Consider the following 18764-nt stretch of genomic DNA (forward strand, 5'->3'; position numbering starts at 1 on the left):
AGTACGGAACGTGCATAGACGTAGCGATTCATGGCGCATACTCTCTTTGGGATGCACCCTTTTTCCTTCCGCCAGGCGATTGATGATGCCATTTACTGGGCTGAAAACTGGGGTCATCGCGGCCGATTTTTTCATATATACGCTCTAATGGATTGTGATTTCAGAATCAAAGTTCTTATTAGTACTTCAGAACATAAGATGCATGTCAATTGATAGCACATTATATTAGCATATAACAAGTCGTCGATCTACTATACTATAAAAATTATAATTGTTGTAAGAAAAAAGTACTATATATAAATAGAACAAAAACACTTATATACCTAACGATATCTCCGAAAGCAACTCTAGACTATAATTATACAAATACATTTAATTTACGATTAAGTATTATAATCACACGATAGTCATTATAAATATTGTTATGCATAAAAATTTGCAAATAAATATGGAAAAAATATCAGTAAAAAGAAAATGTATTAATGTAACATGCTAAAGTCTTCTACGATTCGTTTACATACGTTACACTTTGATTTCATTCCTAGAATATTGAACGTTAACAAGATCTATTCCGGAAAAGCACGAGTTTAGAAAAACCCACTAATCACCCCGGTACAAACAACGCTGGTCCATTAAATCAACCAATGCTAGCTTACTTTAAATTATAACGGTTGATACGGTGTGTGATTTTGAAAGGATTATAAATGGGTCATGTTTATTTGTACCAGCAGATTATTGGGTTTTTCAAAAAAAATGCTTTTTCCGGGATACATATAAAATCGTACGAATTTGCAATCTGGTTTCCCTTGATTAGACACAAATATGCATGATTTCATTGGTGGTCTTATAAATAGTATTCGTGGGATCCCATGACAAGAAATAAAACTCCATTGGCCTACGCTATTTTTTTTTCGATTCTATTGGTCAGTATACAAATGTTAAATGTTAGTTTCGGTATCATAAACCGGTAATGTTAAATTCACTTGTTTAACTAATATGTGTAGCCCGAAAAAGCCACTTTCTGGAAACACCAACTAATCTGCTGGTACAAATAAAGCTGGCTTATTTATAATCAAAAATCACCGTATCAACCTTTATCATTTAAATTAAGCTATGATTGGTTGGTATAATGGACCAGCGTTGTTTGTATCGAGGTATTAATGGGGTTTTCTAAACTCGTGCACATTTGGGATCAGTCTTTTCGGATGGCTTTGCCGAATTTCGGTTTCCTGCTGACCGAGAAAACGAAAAACGTTTACGTCGCGGATAGTAAACATTAAAAACAAATCTGTGAAACTTAAACTATCATACATTTCAACACTTAATTTCATGAACAATTTCATATATTAGTATACCGGTACTACTACTTTCCAATAGTACTCCTGTATTAGTAGTATTATGGTTTATCATCGAGTTACCAGTAATTGATTTTTTCCATGCGGGGTTTGAACTCATGCCCAATGAATATAAGTGCGAACAATTAAGTATACAACCTACGTGTCGTGGTATTATACTTGTTCATACCGATTTTTTTTACAATAGTTAACCACATGAATGTGTTAATGGTACCGTTCACTATCATAGTCAAGAGCGCATACTAGCATTTAAGAGATATTCACAATTTCATTATACTTCTGTAAGTATCTTTACATTGCTAAATTTTTACTGTACTGGAAGAGAATTTAGTATGCTTATATATATATATATAAATTAGTTTGCATTAACGTTTGGCTAATGAGGAATATGCGATAACAATGTATACAGATTAATTATCGATATAACATATATTAAATGAGGAATACGATTGAGGAAATGTGTATAATAACATTCATATGTTACGAATGGCCTCGTTCAGGCTAATCAGAGACGACACTTTCCACATAAAAGGGACGTTCGCAAAGAAGAAAAAAAAGACGCAAAGGACTTGTTTCAAACAAAAAAAATCCACAAAAGCGGAGAGTGTCGTCCCTGATTAGCTTGCACATTAATCTGGAAGGAAACTCTACGATCATGCATTAAGCCCAGTTTTCTGAAAATGAGGCTCAACTTTTGTATAAAAAATCCATTCTTATCTTAAAGTTGAAACTCGCGGGAAACCAATTCACACTTAGATATAGGTCTTAAAATGTTGGTTTACTACAAAACTGTATAAGGTTCGGAATCCGAATAGTGTCATCTATAATCTCGCACTTCTTTCATCAAGGGCGACACTCGAAACACGAAGCGATACTTGATCTTTTTCTTGACAGTCGCGGCGACGCACGATATTTTTTGACAGTCGCAGCGAAACTTGATCTTTTTCTTGACAGTCGCAGCGACGCACGATATATTTAACACGATATATCGCCCTTGTGTAGGTAGCCAAAAAGAATCTCGTGTATCGCGGTCAATTTCAGACCGCGACACTAGACACACGAAGCGATACTCGATATTTTTCTTGACAGTCGCGGCGACGCACAATATTTGTACTGTTCAATCATTGCACAGAAATCACATTAAGCCATAAAGTTCAGGAATTCATACATTAAATTCACGATATACAGTAATGCATAAATCACATAAAAATAACCTTTATATCCTGATGTTTGTTAATGTAACGAAAAGAATCCATACGCTTGTGATTGTATCGGTTTCCATAAGCAGAATGACCTGCGCATCCACTTAGCGCACGAAACTCGTGGCGCTTTTACAACGCTATTGCGATTATTTCATTCCAAATAAGCGAACTTCATTTCTACTTATTCGTTTCACTCAAACAAAGAACAATACATTTAAGCAAGCTCGCTGGAGAAATAAGGCATCTTCTTCTTTGTTTTAACTCTATGGAACGCCATAGCTGTCTTACGTTGTTACATTTCTTTCTGTCTTCTTTAGAAGGTCTTATTATGTCAAACAGTCGTGTTATCATGTTCAAATGAGGTGTTGACTTGTCAAAATACAGTCCTATTATGTCAAGAGCATTCATATGTACCGTATGGCCTCGTTCAGGCTAATTTAAGAGACGACAATCTCCGCATAAATGGGACTTTCGCAAAGAAGAAAGTACCTTCAAGCGAAAAAAAATAGCGTGCACATTAATGAAGAAGGAACTCTACGATCGTGCCTTAAGCCCAGTTTTCCAAAAACGATGCTCATTTTTTTAAATAAACAATTATTATCTAAAAGTTTAACTCGCGGGTAACCAATTCACACTTATATATAGGTTTAGAATGTTGGTTTACTACAAAACTTTAAACTGGTATACATTCTTTACAAGCACAATTTTTTTTTCTAGAAATAATGAAAAATATTGCGTTTATTTGCTTCTCATAATATTTGGAAACCTTACAGTATCTCGCTGCGAAAAACAATTTAAGGTCGTGTTTATTTACATTTTAACATTATTACACACACAAAACCCTGGAATGAGCTGTTCCTGCCCTCTGGACGCACAGGTTAGTGGAACATTGGGATACTACATATTTAAAATGGTAACAGGTCATGCATTATGTAATGGCATAATATGAATGATTTATTGTATGAATATTTAGGGAATTTATTATTTGACGAAATTACAATGTTAAAATGTCATAGATTCAAAAATAATGTATGCGTTTTGTGAAAACAATCCTATTAACACTCTTGACTGTGAAATATGTAATAAAAATATTGTCGATGATTGATAATCATCAATCGAAATCGTAAAAATGATACATCGTTTGTAAAGCGTTTCATCATAACTAAGTGAAAACGTATGTCAGCGACATAAGGTGTTTACGACGCTAATGTTTCGAAAGTCTGCGTGGTGTAATGGTAGCGAGTTATCGTTTGCTTCTATGAGTCCAGGGTGAGATTTTCATCACAAACATATTATTTCTCTTTCTTGTTCCTTGTCAATACAAACGCCACACTATTCCAAGTTTATAGCTAAAAACCAAAATAAACATAGCGCAGAAACCACATTACACCATAAAATTCAGGAATTTATAAATTAAATATATGATATTCTATGCACACACAATAGATCACATAAAATAACTTTTTCATCTAGTGTTTATTTATCAATAATTTAACGGCAAATAATCCCTATACTTGTGGTTGTACCGGTTTCTAGAAGCAGAATGACATGCGCATCCATTTAGCGCACGAATAACGTGGTGCTTTTACAACGCCATTGCGATTATTTTATTCCAAACAAGCGGAGTTAATTTCTACTAGTTCGTTACACTCATACACAGAAAAATACTTTTAAGCGAGCTCGCTAGGGTAAATAAGGCATCTTTGTGCTTGTCTTAACTCGTTCGTATGTTACAAATGGATAACAACTTCGAACATACTATCGCAATCTGAACGAGCGTTTGCTTCCTTTTATTGCGAAAGTAGGTTTTCACAACTGATTAAGGAGGCAATTAAATACATCTTGGCCGCGCTAAATGAAACTGGGCTTAATGCATGTGCGTAAAGTATCGTTCAGAAATAGCCTGTTCATTACACACAGGCTAGTTTGGTACGACACTTTCTGCCTAGGCAGGATTTTCGTTTAGAACAGTCTTTCTTTAAACGAAAAATTCAATGAAAGCGGAAAGTTGCCTCCCGGTTAAGCCTGTTCAAAGTGCATAGGCTAATCGGTTGCGATACTTTAAGGACATGCATAAAGCCTCGTTTTCCCTGTGCGCCCATAAATTTATTAAACAAGTGTACATTATATGCTGTAATGGATGCATTGAAATGAATGCGTTAAAAACGAATAAGGTGCCACAGGCGAAATCATTTAACTGATAGTCTAGGACGCCGCTATGAATAACAAAGGAAAGGACGAGATGTTGAGGATTAATTGCCAAATACGGACACTCGCATAAGCCCTGGCAAACACTGGTGCGCATTCTTAAACGATGGTCACGGAATAATTGACTTTTTGATGGCTATGGTAGAATGCCCGATGCAATTAGTACCTTGCTTAGATTTTAAAAGAAGTTACGGCAGTTTGTGTGATTTGTATTTTCTTAATAAAAAAACATTTTTGAAAATGTATATTCAAATGATATTTACATATACTAGGTGAAAAAATGTTATTAAAAGGATGCATCGACAACATGATTTTGATATTATTTGCAATTATACAACTTACAGGTTGGAATTAAAACTGCTTGATTAATACTTGTGTTCAAATAAAATATGATAATTTGTACAAATAAATAAATACGCGATTTACGGAAGGTTGTTAGCTTGAGTACACTAATTTCGATTCAACTTATTATTGTGGCCCTCGCCATTATTCATATTTTGTATTTGAGACAATACGTCTTTAATATCCTCCTATTCTTCTAACGAACAATCAATTCGGTTTTAAACCAGAGTCATTGCGTCCTTTAACCACAACAGGTATCGTTTCATGGTCATCTTCGCTAACGACCTTGTAACCTAAACTGCCCACTTTAAGCTTTGTCGACGCCGAACTGGTCTGAGTTAGACATGCATGTGACTATCTTCCAGTAAATGGATTTGTAATCGGCACAAATGACACAATGTGCATTTAACTTGTTCTCGTAATCGTTATTTAAAATAAACTTCAAGTACAGCATGTCGGTTTGACAAGGTTCTGAAACGTTCATCCGTCGAGCCCCATGTCAAGATCGATACCGCTGATTCACTTGTTAGGATGTTTCTTGCAAATTCAATGCAGACAGTATGGACAATACTTCAATTGTGCTCTCTGATTGTTTTTCGCAATTATAATATATTAAAGTCCGTAATTAAATAATAAAAAGACAAGTGTCAGTCTGTGCACCCCATCAAATTTACGTGATGTAAGCGAAAGGTCTGTTCAGTAATACGCACTGGTATAATAGTTTTGTCCTTTTATGTAAACACGTTGATTGTAATAGTGTCGTTCCATCTTTCCTAAGTCCAACAACGCTTATGGATATGTATTTCCAGTCATGTTGATCTCAGCTATATATAGGTAGTCTGGTTGAAGTAATGGTACTGTAGTGATGTTTTAGAAATTTCCGGGTATAAGCTAGCCAACGCATAGCAGATAAAGCAAAGCGGAAAAGCGGAAAGTGTCGTCCCTGATTAGCTTGCACATGTGGAAGGAAACTCTACGATCATGCATTAAGCCCAGTTATCAAGAAACGAGTCTACATTTTTTCCAAATAAACAGTTATTATCTAAAAGTTGAAACGCGCGGGAATCCAATTCGCCCTTATATGTAGACTTTAGAATGTTGGTTCATCTTAACATTATCACACACACAAAACCCCGGAATGAGCTCTTCCTGCCCTCTGATAGCACAGGTTAGTGGAACATTGGGTTACTACATATTTAAACTGGTTAAACTGGTTACAAGTCATGCATGTTGTAATGGCAGAATATGAATGATTTATTGTATGAACATAAAGGGACTTTACCATTTGACGAAATGACAATGTTAAAATGTCAAACATTCAAAAAGAATGTATGCGTTATATGCCAACAATCAAAATTAAACTCCTGACTAAGAAAGATGTAAAAAAATCATCAATCGAAATCGTTCAAACTGAAACATCGTTTGTAGATCTTTTCATCAGAACACGGCGAAAACGTGTTTCAGCGACATAAGGTGTCAACGACGCTTATTTAATTCGCAAGTATGCGTGGTGTAATGGTAGCGAGTTATCTTTTGCTTCTAAGAGTCCAGGGTGAGATCCCCATCGCAGGCACATTATTTTTTTTTCTTTTTCATTGTTAATAAAATTATTCAACACTATTCCAAGTTTATAGCGAAAACCAAAACACAATTGTACAGAAACCACATTAAACTATAAAATTCGGGAATGCATACATTAAATTCATGGTAGTATACAGTAATGCATAAATCACATAAAAATAACCGTTATTTTCTGATGTTCTTTTAAAGAAAATAACGGAAAATAATCCCTCTACTTGTACAGGTTTCCAAAAGCAGAATGACCTGCGCATCCACTTAGCGCACGAATAACGCGGTGCTTTTACAACGCCATTGCGATTATTTCATTCCAAACAAGCGAAATTTATTTCTACTAATTCGTTAACGGTTACACTCAAAAATAAAAGATTACATTTAAGCGAGTTCGCTGGGAAATAATGCATCTTTGTGCTTGTTTAACTCATTCGTATGTTACAAATGGATAACAACAAACTATAGCAATCTGAACGAGTGTTTACTTCCCTTTGATCGCAGAAAGCAGGTTTCGACCATTGATTAAGGTGGCAATTAAATACATCTGGGACGTGCTAAGGGAAACTGCGCTTAATGCATGTGCGTAAAGTATCGTTCAGAAATAGTCTGTCTATTCCACACAGGCTAATTTGGGACGGCAATTTCTGCCTAGACTGGATTTTCGTTAAGAAGAGTATTTTTTTTAATTTAAACGAAAATTCAATTAAAGCGAACAGTTGCCCCCCAGATCAGCCTTTGCATACTCAATATGCTAATTGGGAACGATACTTTAAGCACATGCAATACGCCTAGTGTCCCCAGTGTGCGACCCATTTAATTCTCTAAACAATTAAATACACGTACATTACATGCTATAATGAATGCATTGAAATGGATGTGTTAAAAAAGAATATGGTTTCGCATTTGACTGACAGTCTAGGACGCCGCAATAAAAAAAAACGATGAAAAGGGAGAGACGTTAAGGAATAATTGCCAATACGGACACCCACAACAACAACCCTGACAAACATTGCGGACTCATAAACTATGGTCACGGAATAATAGACTGTTTGATGGCTATGGTAGAATGCCCGATGCAAGTAGTACAGTGTTTGGACTGTGCTTAGATTTCAAAGAAAGTTGCGGCAGTGTGGGTGATTTTTTGTTGTTTATAAACATTACTTGTATAAAAACGAGCGCGTGTATGTTATTTTCGTCGATATGATGAAATGCTTCGATTCTATTTATAGAAACGGCATCTGGCTTAAATTGTACAAATCCGGAATTTCCGGTAAAATTCTGAGAATTGTACGTGATATGTATAGTAAAGTAAAATCGTGCGTAAAACATTGTTCCTCATATTCTGATTTCTTTTCATATGCAGTAGGGCTTCGTCAAGGTGAGGTAATGTCACCTCTGTTATTTTCTATATTTGTGGAGGACCTAGAGTTGTTTCTAAAATGACATAGAATGTGGCATACAAATTGAAGATATTTTACTTATACTTTTACTTTTTGCCGATGACATGGCTATTGTTGGTAAATCACCGAGGGAAATTCAGACTCAATTGGATAATTTATACGAGTATAGCAAAACTTGGGGGTTACAAGTAAACACAGACAAAACAAAGATTATGATTTTTCGTAAAAGAGGTGGACTATTGCGCTCCGAAAAATGGACATATAATGGTAACCAATAGAATCTGTAGATAACTTCAATTACCTTGGGCTGGTATTTAAATACAGTCCACTCTCGTTATCTCGAAGTCGGCGGGAACAAGAAAAAATATCGAGATAACGAGAGTTCGAGATATCCGATTAAGCGTTTTTAAAGAAATATGAGACGAAAATTTACCTTGTTTTTAACATATAAATACCAGCTAAGAGGTCTAATTAAAGCCGTGTGGAATAATACTCTCTACCTGATATATACGCGTTTTTACGAGGCACGATTATTTTTGCTATTTAAATGCTTAAAATGACGTTTTAAGTATAACATAAATGCATGAACACATGCGGTTATAATGTTTCTAAACTGTCGAGAAAACATCCGGTAATGTTGCTATTTAAAGTTATGATGCAATTGACGTCCAATCAAGACGAGGGTTTTCCATCTGATCATGCGTAAATCACGTTCCGGAATACTGAACTGTACTTGTACATTTTGAAGTTTGAAATGCAAAGTTCAATCGATTATTAGTAAAAATATAACTCAATGCATTTTGGAATATTGTTTGGAAAAACAATTAGTATTTTGGCCTTTCGGCAGGCTGTGTATTAATTGCAGTTAATTGATGTTAAAGTGACAGTTAAAGTGACAGACCTTACTCAAGTGTTAATGGCTAACGACATTACACACGTGTGATTATTGATGCAATTAACGGATCAATTTCCTACCGCACAGTATCGGGAGCAGCCGGGCGAAGCGGAACGGTGAAGTATGAAAGAAAAAATTTCTCACCTTTTGCTGACACTGGAACAGTTATTCGCACTTCGAGTTAAACCACAGTAAATACATGTAAAATCGGGACTCGGGACAAAATTTTATATCGAGATATCGAATTATTCGACATAACGAAAATCGACATATGCGATGTTTATTTATATAGATAAAGAAGGAAAAAAGTTGGGACATTGAGCTTACTTCGACATATCGAGAATATCGAGATATCCGATGTCGAGATAACGAGAGTGGACTGTATACAGGAAACTTTAATCTAAATCAAGAGCATCTAGCCGGAAAGGCCCTTTAAGCGATGAACCTTTTATGACACAAATGTAAAATTTATTACCTAAAACCAAAAGTTCTATGTCAACTATTTGATGCATTTGTTGGTTCTATTTTAAGTTATGGGTCAGAGATATGGGGCTACACAAAACGTAAAGAAATTGAAAGGATTCACCTAAAGTTTTGTAAGCGTTTACTAAATGTCCCCACAAATACATGCACTGCCGAAGTCTATGGAGAACTGGGTAGATACCCTCTGTTTATTAATCGCTACGTTCGCATTTTAAAGTATTGGCTCAAGATTATTTCGACTGATAATATTATCTTAAAGCGTGTCTATTCCCAGGCTGTAGCCGATTGTGACGATGGTAACCGAAATTGGGTACACAATATAAAAAATATGCTTAACGAATACGGACTTACTTTCTTATTTTAATGTGCATAGATGTAAATGCTTGTGTATGTACCTTTATAAACAGGGTAATAGATAACTTTAAACAAGAATGGTCTCGTTCCCTTGAACGTAGCTCTGTGCTCGATATGTAAAGGCAGTTCAAAGTTACCTTAGAATATGAAACATATTTAAATGAAGTCCCTAGAAGCATAAGATTTTATTTATGTAGATTGAGAATGTCTGCCAATCCTTTACTAATCCACACTGGGAGACACATTAATAAACCTAGAAATGAAAGATATGGCTTGTACTGTTTAAATAACAACACATTTGATACAGAAGACGAATACCACTGTGTATGTATATGTCCTTGCTTTTCCGATTTAAGAAAAAAAGTATATATATAAGAAATATCGTATACGACCATCAGTGTTTAAATATATACAGTTATTGAAAAGTGTAAATAGAATTGAACTTATTAAATTATCTTCATTTATAAAAGAAGCATTAGGTGTACGTTCTGCCTTTTATAACAATGTTGTGTAATTGTTCATCTCCACTGCCTATTGGCAGTCATTAATAAACCGACTCTAATTAACTATTGTTACATGAATAATACTAACTTCTTTCTTACTGTTTATAAACTGTATGTTTATTCAATAACCATTGCTGTAATGTATTTCTTATGCACCATTGTTGAAATGAAATGTTGTTAGTGTGTAAAATTCACGTTGTCATTTTGTAAACTATTTCTTGTGTTTTAGACGATGTACCATGTACAAGTCTGAAAAAACAAACTATCTGTGCAGACTACTATCTGTGCATAAACAATTTTTTAAATGTATGTGCAAATAATATTTACATATACTATGTGAAAAATGATAGTAAACAAAGGGGCACCGACATGATTTTTATGTTATTTGGAATTACGAAACATGTAGATTGGCATTAAAACTGCTAACTTTCTACTAGTGTCAAAACAAAATATGATAATTTGTAAAATAAATAAATAAGCAATTAACAGTAGGTTGTAAGCTTGAGTACACTAATTTCGATTCAACTTATCATTGTGGCCCTCGGCATTATTCATGCTTTTTATTTGAGACAACACTTCTTTAATATCCTCCTGTTCTTCATACCCGGATGTTTACACGACAGTTCAGAAAAATGGCGGCCGCATGTGTTTATGCAATCTTTAACACTTATAATGTGATTGTAGGCATTTAAATAGCGAATTAAATCGTGCCTCCTAAAAGTAGGTCACGCGAGTTGTGTATCGTGTTATTTCTTAAAATTTGACCCAGCATTTGTAGACATATTACAGGAAATGTAAATTTCCAGAAAGGAAATTCATTTCGGCGTTGAATAAGACCAAGTTGATGGAAATTGCTTCACAATTAATGAAGTTATGGCTGTTCAAAGCGATGCACCCTGTTTTCGGGTGATTTTGAGTTGGATACCTTGTTATATAATAATATATTTGATAGTGATTTTTTTCAGAAAAGTTGATTTTTCGTTATTATTATATTATTTATCATAAAAAATGATGTTTTCACTAATTCATATTATAGTCACACGCTAACCACCTGTGCACTGGTATTATAGTTTTGTCCTTATAAGTAAACACGTTTATGGTAATAGTGTCGTTAAGTATTTCCACCTTTCTAAATTATAACAACGCCTATTGATATGTATTTCCCGTCATGTTGATCTCAGCTTCATATGGGTAGTGTACGTTTTGTATGCCATGACACCTTTTTCATATCATGCCGTCATAGAATGTTGACATAATCACAGCATCAGGTGTACCATATACGCTTCCATAGATAAAGCATTTGTCGCCGTTGTTAGCCTATTTAAAGTAGAAAACTTTCTAGCCTTCCACAGCTAATATGAAATATATCGCGCTTCGGAAGGAAGGCAGGCGTCATTTTCATAACTTTTTCTCAAATAAGTCGCTTTACTACTTAAACACATTACTTACAGCTGATTCCACTAAGTACAAGCACCCTTGAAAGTATGAGACCTTTAATTTGATCTATGTTATCATCAAACAATTTCAAAACATCTTACTTATGGTAGGATGTTAAAACCTATTGACAATGCTTCGATGTAATGCCGTTGCTTCACAAATTTGCAATTTGTGAAAATGTTGCATAATGATTTATAATTTAATATCGCCACCGTTCACATTTAAGTGTTAGCATAAGCGGAAGAACATGGTTCATTAGTAGAGTGGCTTGCGGTAACGGATCGTATACCAGTATTAGTTACCTGTCAGTGCCCACGTTGTTGTTAAAGTGGATGATTTTGAAGGACTTCACTGAAAGTTTAGGCGTACTGGCGAAATGCGCTTTTACAATGACTACAGTAAAATTGTGCGCCACCGCTCTGTCTTGGAACGTACTGATGAACGCGAGCTGTGTGTGGCACGAGGTGATAAAACAGTGGATATAACTGGAAAAACTCCCCTGATATAATTTATGGAGTTTAATTGTTTTTTATATTATATTTAGTCGAATACTAGTAATCACATCATATCGACAATACGATCATTTGATGGAAGCGTGACTCAGAACAATCAGGCTGAGCAATCATCACAAACACTTTGAATGGGGAGTTCAACGGCATTGCTTCCATGCTCACTTGTTCCGCGACTGTAATGGAGCAATTATCATAACCCCCACCAACCACCAATAGTTATCTATGCTGGCAACCGCTTAATGATTTTGTTTAATCTCAACGACTCCCCTAATGTTGATTTACTGGCTAATCGCCCTATTATTTAATAATTGATCGTTACTGGCGTTATCACAGTGCTGAATTGTTTTGTTGGTCATTTGCACATGTTGTATTTTATTGCTATTTCGGTTCGTTGGTGGTGAGGGTAAAGGTACGTACGTATCATCAACAGCGAGCGACGCAATTTTCGGATTTGAAAGCTTTCTTAACTGTTTACATTTGCAGTCCGTGTTTATCGTTGATATGCACTACTTACATCTGACGAGGTTTTACCATTAGTAGACTTCTTTTGTACTTTCTATGGTCAACTATTCATTTGAAAAGGTATATTCGGAAACTGCGCCCTACTTTTAAAATAACAGGAAAGATAAAATTCTGCCCTCCTCACATAACACGTAGCGCACAAAAAAGTCTAATTTTACTTGTTGTCATTTTTACATTGCTTCCCTTCGTTCCCTTTCCTTTAAACGATCTTATTGGTTGAAAGTAGACTTTCTTCATTGTGTATTATGTCTAACATGAACTTTGTTATTAAGATACATATTGTACGTGGCAATATCGCAGTAATAAACAGTACAGATACAGTAAGAAATGTATTTTAAAAAATCCAGATGAAATGTTTATATTGTTAAGAAACAAAATTCATTTGGCGATTTATCAATTTAGGCAATAGTTCTGTTAAAGTGAGGCCTCGAACCGGTTTAACCCCCAAACTGCTATGCATTGACCGTTCCAAGGCGGTGGTCCCTGTATTGATCACTGTATGTTTATGGTTGGTGTTAAGTTACACGAACAAGAATTTTTCTTCTTTCATAGTTTCACGAGTTTTATTGTGTACTGTTATTAACGCGGTTTTCCATAGTATATCCTAGTTTGATGCTTTTACAGAACTTTTATTTTTTGTTCCACGTTTTAAGTGATTGAACAAAAATGCAAAACTCATCAACGAAAACAACACCTTCTGATACTAAATTATTTAATAGAACATAAATACAAACTACTATTTTTACTGTTTTGAGAGTATGTCATTTTAAAAATGCTTCATGAATTATTCTATAATCACCCTTCATTATGGTCAAATAAATTAATCAAATGTATGGCTTGTCTTAAAACCTTCGCCTGAACACAAAAGGATAAGGAGTGCAGGGCCGGTCCAGAGAGGACATAACTGGGTGGGGGGGGGGGGGGCACACAATTTGTTCCATAAAACAAATGCGGGGGGAGGACGGCGGCGGCATTTATCATACCACCGCATTGATATCTGCCTGATATAACGCTGCCTGATATATTTTTTTATATCATAGTCAACAGGAAGTTCTTATATCAGCCAATGTTTGGAGTTACGTGGAATTTGCAATAAAGTCAACTATTTCTATCAACATGAATCAGGTTCAACAAAACAAACAATTTGATACCAAAAACGTACATATTTTATTCTAGTTTAAAGTCATAAATAACAAAAACGTTTATTTTTAATAAAATCACCACAGCCCGCAATACGGAAGGTAAATGACGTCATCAATGAGACAATACATCTTAAATATCGATAAAGTCATTGCACTCGCAAGTGTTGCACAGAAAGTCAAGACAAATGATAACTGTATGCTAATCCTCAACTATTTAAAGAAACGATTTAACACGCTTATATCAATATTGACACCATCATCAAAATGTCAATTTCAATACACATCTCCAAAATGGCGTATCCAAACTATTCGGTGAAGTGTATTTTTCGATTAAATTTGTCGCTGCAGTCCATTCCTGATCTCCAATTCAAGATGTTTATAATTAAAACGGGTGTACTCTTCTAATTCGTAGTGCAAACAACTTTTTTTCTCCATACGATGTTAAAAATAAGCGATTTTTCGTGTCGTCCTTTCGAACGCCGTTGCTACATGTGTGTCAACGTGTAAAAGCCGAATCAGCAAAATCAGCGTACATTTTAAATATAAAGAAAGTGTGGTATGATAAATGGAAAAACAGGTTACTGTCCCATCGTTTTGTAACATATCAGGCTCGGCACGAATTAAAAAATAACGGCTCGGCAAGCCTCGCCGTTATATTATTCTAAGCTTCGCCCGATATATTACAAAACGATGGAACATTAACCTGTTATTTTATATATATCAATACGTTTACACTTAATATAGGTGATTTCAACATAAACAAGTAAAAATAAAACGCTGTCTGTTAAAGATGTTTAATTTTTATTTAAAATTGTAATTGACATTCAACAGTACAACAAGTAACAAATACACTGGCTCCAAATGGTAGGGGTCTGGCAGCTAAATTGAACCACATTTGAGCTGGTAGGTGGACTCTAACAGTCATCTTCATGACGAGTTCTGAAAATAGAAAGAGGTGAGTATATAGAAATGTAAAATTCAGTTGAATTAACTATGCAAACATTTTATTTCAAAATATACATTAATACTGTTGGTCTGATCAATAATAATATTTTTCAATTACCATATTTTATCAGAGCGTGATAAAATCGAATGTTATTAGCTAAAAATGCAAAAGCTGAAAAAAGTGCACAAAAAGTTTGATAAAATTCAATTTTAACGAAATTAATATCTACAAGGTGTATACAGAGCGGAACAGGCATACAATGTATATAAGTGTATGGGCTTTATTTATTGTACTATTAGCATAAAGAAATTTGTTAATAAATTTACGCTCAATCTTTTTGTTCCTTTATTTCAATATTTTAGAGTTATACATAAAACATACTGAATAAACTTAGCGCAATAAACGCATTATAATACATTTTTTTAAAATAAATTCTTACCTTAGACTCGACAACTTTGGTTCAGAATCAGACTCTGTGTTTTTTGGTTTGTTGGATAGACCAAAACATCGATCCAGTGTTGTTGCCTTTCGCTTAATTTTTATGAAGACAATGCAGTGATACGCTGTACATGTATTATATACCGCAAGAAAAGTCTCCTTAATCATGTTCCCATGTTTATTACATCTGACAATACAGTGTTAATTGGTATACTTAACATTAAAACAAGATTCGAGATCATCCAGACGCTTATTTAGTGTACAGGACAGACGCTTAATGTTACCCAGACGCTTAAAATATCTGCCAAAAAGAGAGCATATCGCACTAAAGAGATTCTTGCGACGGTGATAATCGAGTCTTAACGTACAACAGGTGACCCCCTGTGGATAGTAGACAGTAAGGTTGGAAGGGGCACGACTTTTTTACTAGTGTTTAAACCTAACCCATGTCTATTAACAGTGTAACTTGAAGGAAATATATTTGTAAACCGAGTTCAAATATCTTTCTCATGGTGGATAATGAACCCTACCATCTGAACTAAATTTTAATCCTCATTTCAAAGAGAGTCTTATTTTATAATTCTTTATTTTACAATTTTTACATTTACAGCAGCTTTACATATAAATATGGACCTAACAAATTAATTTAACCTATAATAGTATATCCAAAGTGCACAGCAATAATTCAAGGAAAAAGAAAAATATTATAAATTAAAGATACAAACTATATGAACTATTGTCCAAAACATAATTTTATCCAACGTGATTGGAAAAAAAACAAGCGTATGGATGTCATATTGGATGCAACAATTCAACCCCTATGCGTCCAGTCCAAGACAAACGTCAAATAGTCGCTCTGCGGAAGGTAATATAAATCATCAACATAATTAAATGAGAAATTTGGGAATAGTAATCACCTCTTTTATTATGTTTTACTTATGATAACCAAAGGTATTATTATTACCTTTATGGGAGTCAATCTTGATTTTAAATATTTATGTATTTATTGACAGACGCAAATTTCTGAAAATGGCGCACTTTTGCGATGTAATTTTAACATTGTCAAACTATTATGTGTACATATCATATATTATGCCATAAAAGTAATAAAAGTAACTGTGTCGTAATAACATCGAATTGCAAGAACATTTCTTTAATAATTGACATCACAATAATACAAACAAACAGTTAAGTACATAAACAATATTTAAACGTATAAAGCCACTGATGAAGAATACAACCATTTCAGTAAACATAAAAAAACGAAAGACTATTTATTGCAAAATATTAGAACAATATTCACATGCGAGTGAGCTAACAAACGATTTTAATACACGATTGTATATAGAATCAGCAAACAAAAAAATATCGATACATCAATCAACAAATCACTTACAATAAGTCCATACGTAAAATAAGTGGGCTTTAATATAAGACATTTGTGCTAACAACCGATCGAACAGCTTTTATACATTTGCATTTTCGTCAACAGTTGATTCCATTTTTTCTTAGAAAAGTAACCAGTATGTCTCGCAGACCTGCTTTGTTGCCAGGAGCATTTGACATTGAAGTGAACACGCTAGTATCAAATTGATTATGCCATTAAAGAAATACAGTATTTTCATAATCTGTATCAACTGAATATAATACTGAATAAAACACAACCTACTGACATTTGTGTTCAACAGTTTGCATCCCAAGCGAATTTATTTATGTTTTAGAAGCAATCAAGTTATTTAAACTAACAACATATGAACATTTGAAATCAATAATCTGATCTTTGCGTACGTGTCCCAATAAGTCAATATGAATGAAGTAGTAGTATCTCACGCACTGATTAACATGTGCTTATTTCTTATCAGATAATGTCACACGGTTTAACGGGATGTAAGTTCTACATGCATACATATTAAAATATGATTACAACTGAAATAGAGAATTTTGAAATACTTTAAACGTGTCGTATTTCTTATGCAAGTTATAAGCCGTGAACGCACACGATTTGAGCGGATAAACATATATTAAGGAGTAGTTAATACTTTAAATATATTTATAATAACACGTAACTGTGCTTTATACAACAATCGACTTACATGAAGACTATTGTGGGAGTAAGAATTTCACTAATTCACATACCGATACATAGCAACTTCTTTATATGTACCGAGATATATAACCATATTGTCAAATGGTAATTCGTGATTGGTTTGCTTCGCTGTACCAACAAATGTATGCCATTTGCTTTAAATTTGTTTAAAAACATTTGGTCTTTTTAACATATATTTTAAAAGCACATCGTTTAAAGATACGTTATTTATCAACTACTTATACCGATTATTTCGAAAGAAAGTTCAAATGTACATACTATTTAATCAATCATAGATTCTAAAAAATAAAAAAAATACATTTTATGCTTGAAATACCATACTGTTGTGTATTTTCCCGCAGAGTTGATTGAACTGTACTCGTTTAATGTGTTATCTGGTAGATATTAATGCCTTAATGTTTAAGCTTTAAAATCAAACTAAAGTATTAAAGCAAGCATAATTTGTGTCTTTAGTTCAGTTCTGATTTAAGATTTTGGTAATTTGTTTGAAATATTTGGACCAACGGGTTTACGCATGTATATTACACATGTCAAAACGTATTATATATTTGAAAAGCGAAATAGATCAAGTGAACTAAAATAGCTAATGACATTGTTTTGAATAACGCTTAAGAAAGAGATAAATAAGTAAGCGTTTGACGTTTATCAGACGTTCGGACATTGAATTTTGTACTAACACAGATATCAAAATATACTGGTTAATACTTTATCTTAAATGGTGAATGGTATCGCGTGAGATTTGTCTACCTCTTGTCTTGATGTTCAAATATATGAACAAATCAAGCAATAAACGCCTTGATCCTGGCTTTCACGGCTGCGTCGCATGAGAAGCACTTCCGGGCACTGGGATCGGTGCTGCACGCCTCACAGGAAACCAGGTGACCGCACGGCAGGAACGCGATACAAACGTCGTTTCTACGGCAGCGAAGACATTTCGACTGCGCTTTAAGTGCGCGGTTTTCACTGAGGAGTTTCTCTCGTGTTTCATCCGAACGATTGTCTACATAATAGAAAAGACAACGATTGTGATATAAGGGAAAATATTCTAACATCTTTTCTACATACAATCTATACTAATACTACAATTTTTCAACCTTCTCGCTAAGAAGCAAAATGAAAATGGCTATATGCAACGAGCCAAAAACCACAATAGCCTGCGAGTAAATAGCAGTCTGTAAAGGTTTTATGTCGTTTGCTGCTCATCAGTATCTTAGGGTTAGAAATAAATGCTTTAAAACTTATACCTAGCAAGAAAGGTCTTGGATTTTATTTTCTAAGTGACAGCAAGCACGTTTAAATTCGTATCTGAGTATTTAGAGGGTAAAAGTGAAAACGTATTTAATCTT

General features: G+C 34.3%; 1 protein-coding gene across 3 annotated transcripts in view; it reads right to left on the minus strand.

Annotated features, from left to right (window-relative positions):
- The window catches only part of LOC127836321 (uncharacterized), a 62819-nt gene that overhangs the window by 27650 nt on the left and 16405 nt on the right, over positions 1 to 18764 (minus strand). For 2 of the 3 annotated variants that reach the window (XM_052362844.1, XM_052362846.1), the window contains one exon: positions 15841 to 18418. The exons of the other annotated variant lie outside the window; for it this stretch is intronic. In XM_052362844.1, the coding sequence (XP_052218804.1) occupies positions 18198 to 18418 (221 nt within the window). In that variant the 3' untranslated portion in view covers positions 15841 to 18197. Of the gene's footprint in view, positions 1 to 15840; positions 18419 to 18764 lie in introns of those variants that run through there. 3 annotated transcript variants of the gene reach the window in all.

Source organism: Dreissena polymorpha, chromosome 6, assembly GCF_020536995.1.
Source record: "Dreissena polymorpha isolate Duluth1 chromosome 6, UMN_Dpol_1.0, whole genome shotgun sequence".
NCBI classification, from domain to species: domain Eukaryota; kingdom Metazoa; phylum Mollusca; class Bivalvia; order Myida; family Dreissenidae; genus Dreissena; species Dreissena polymorpha.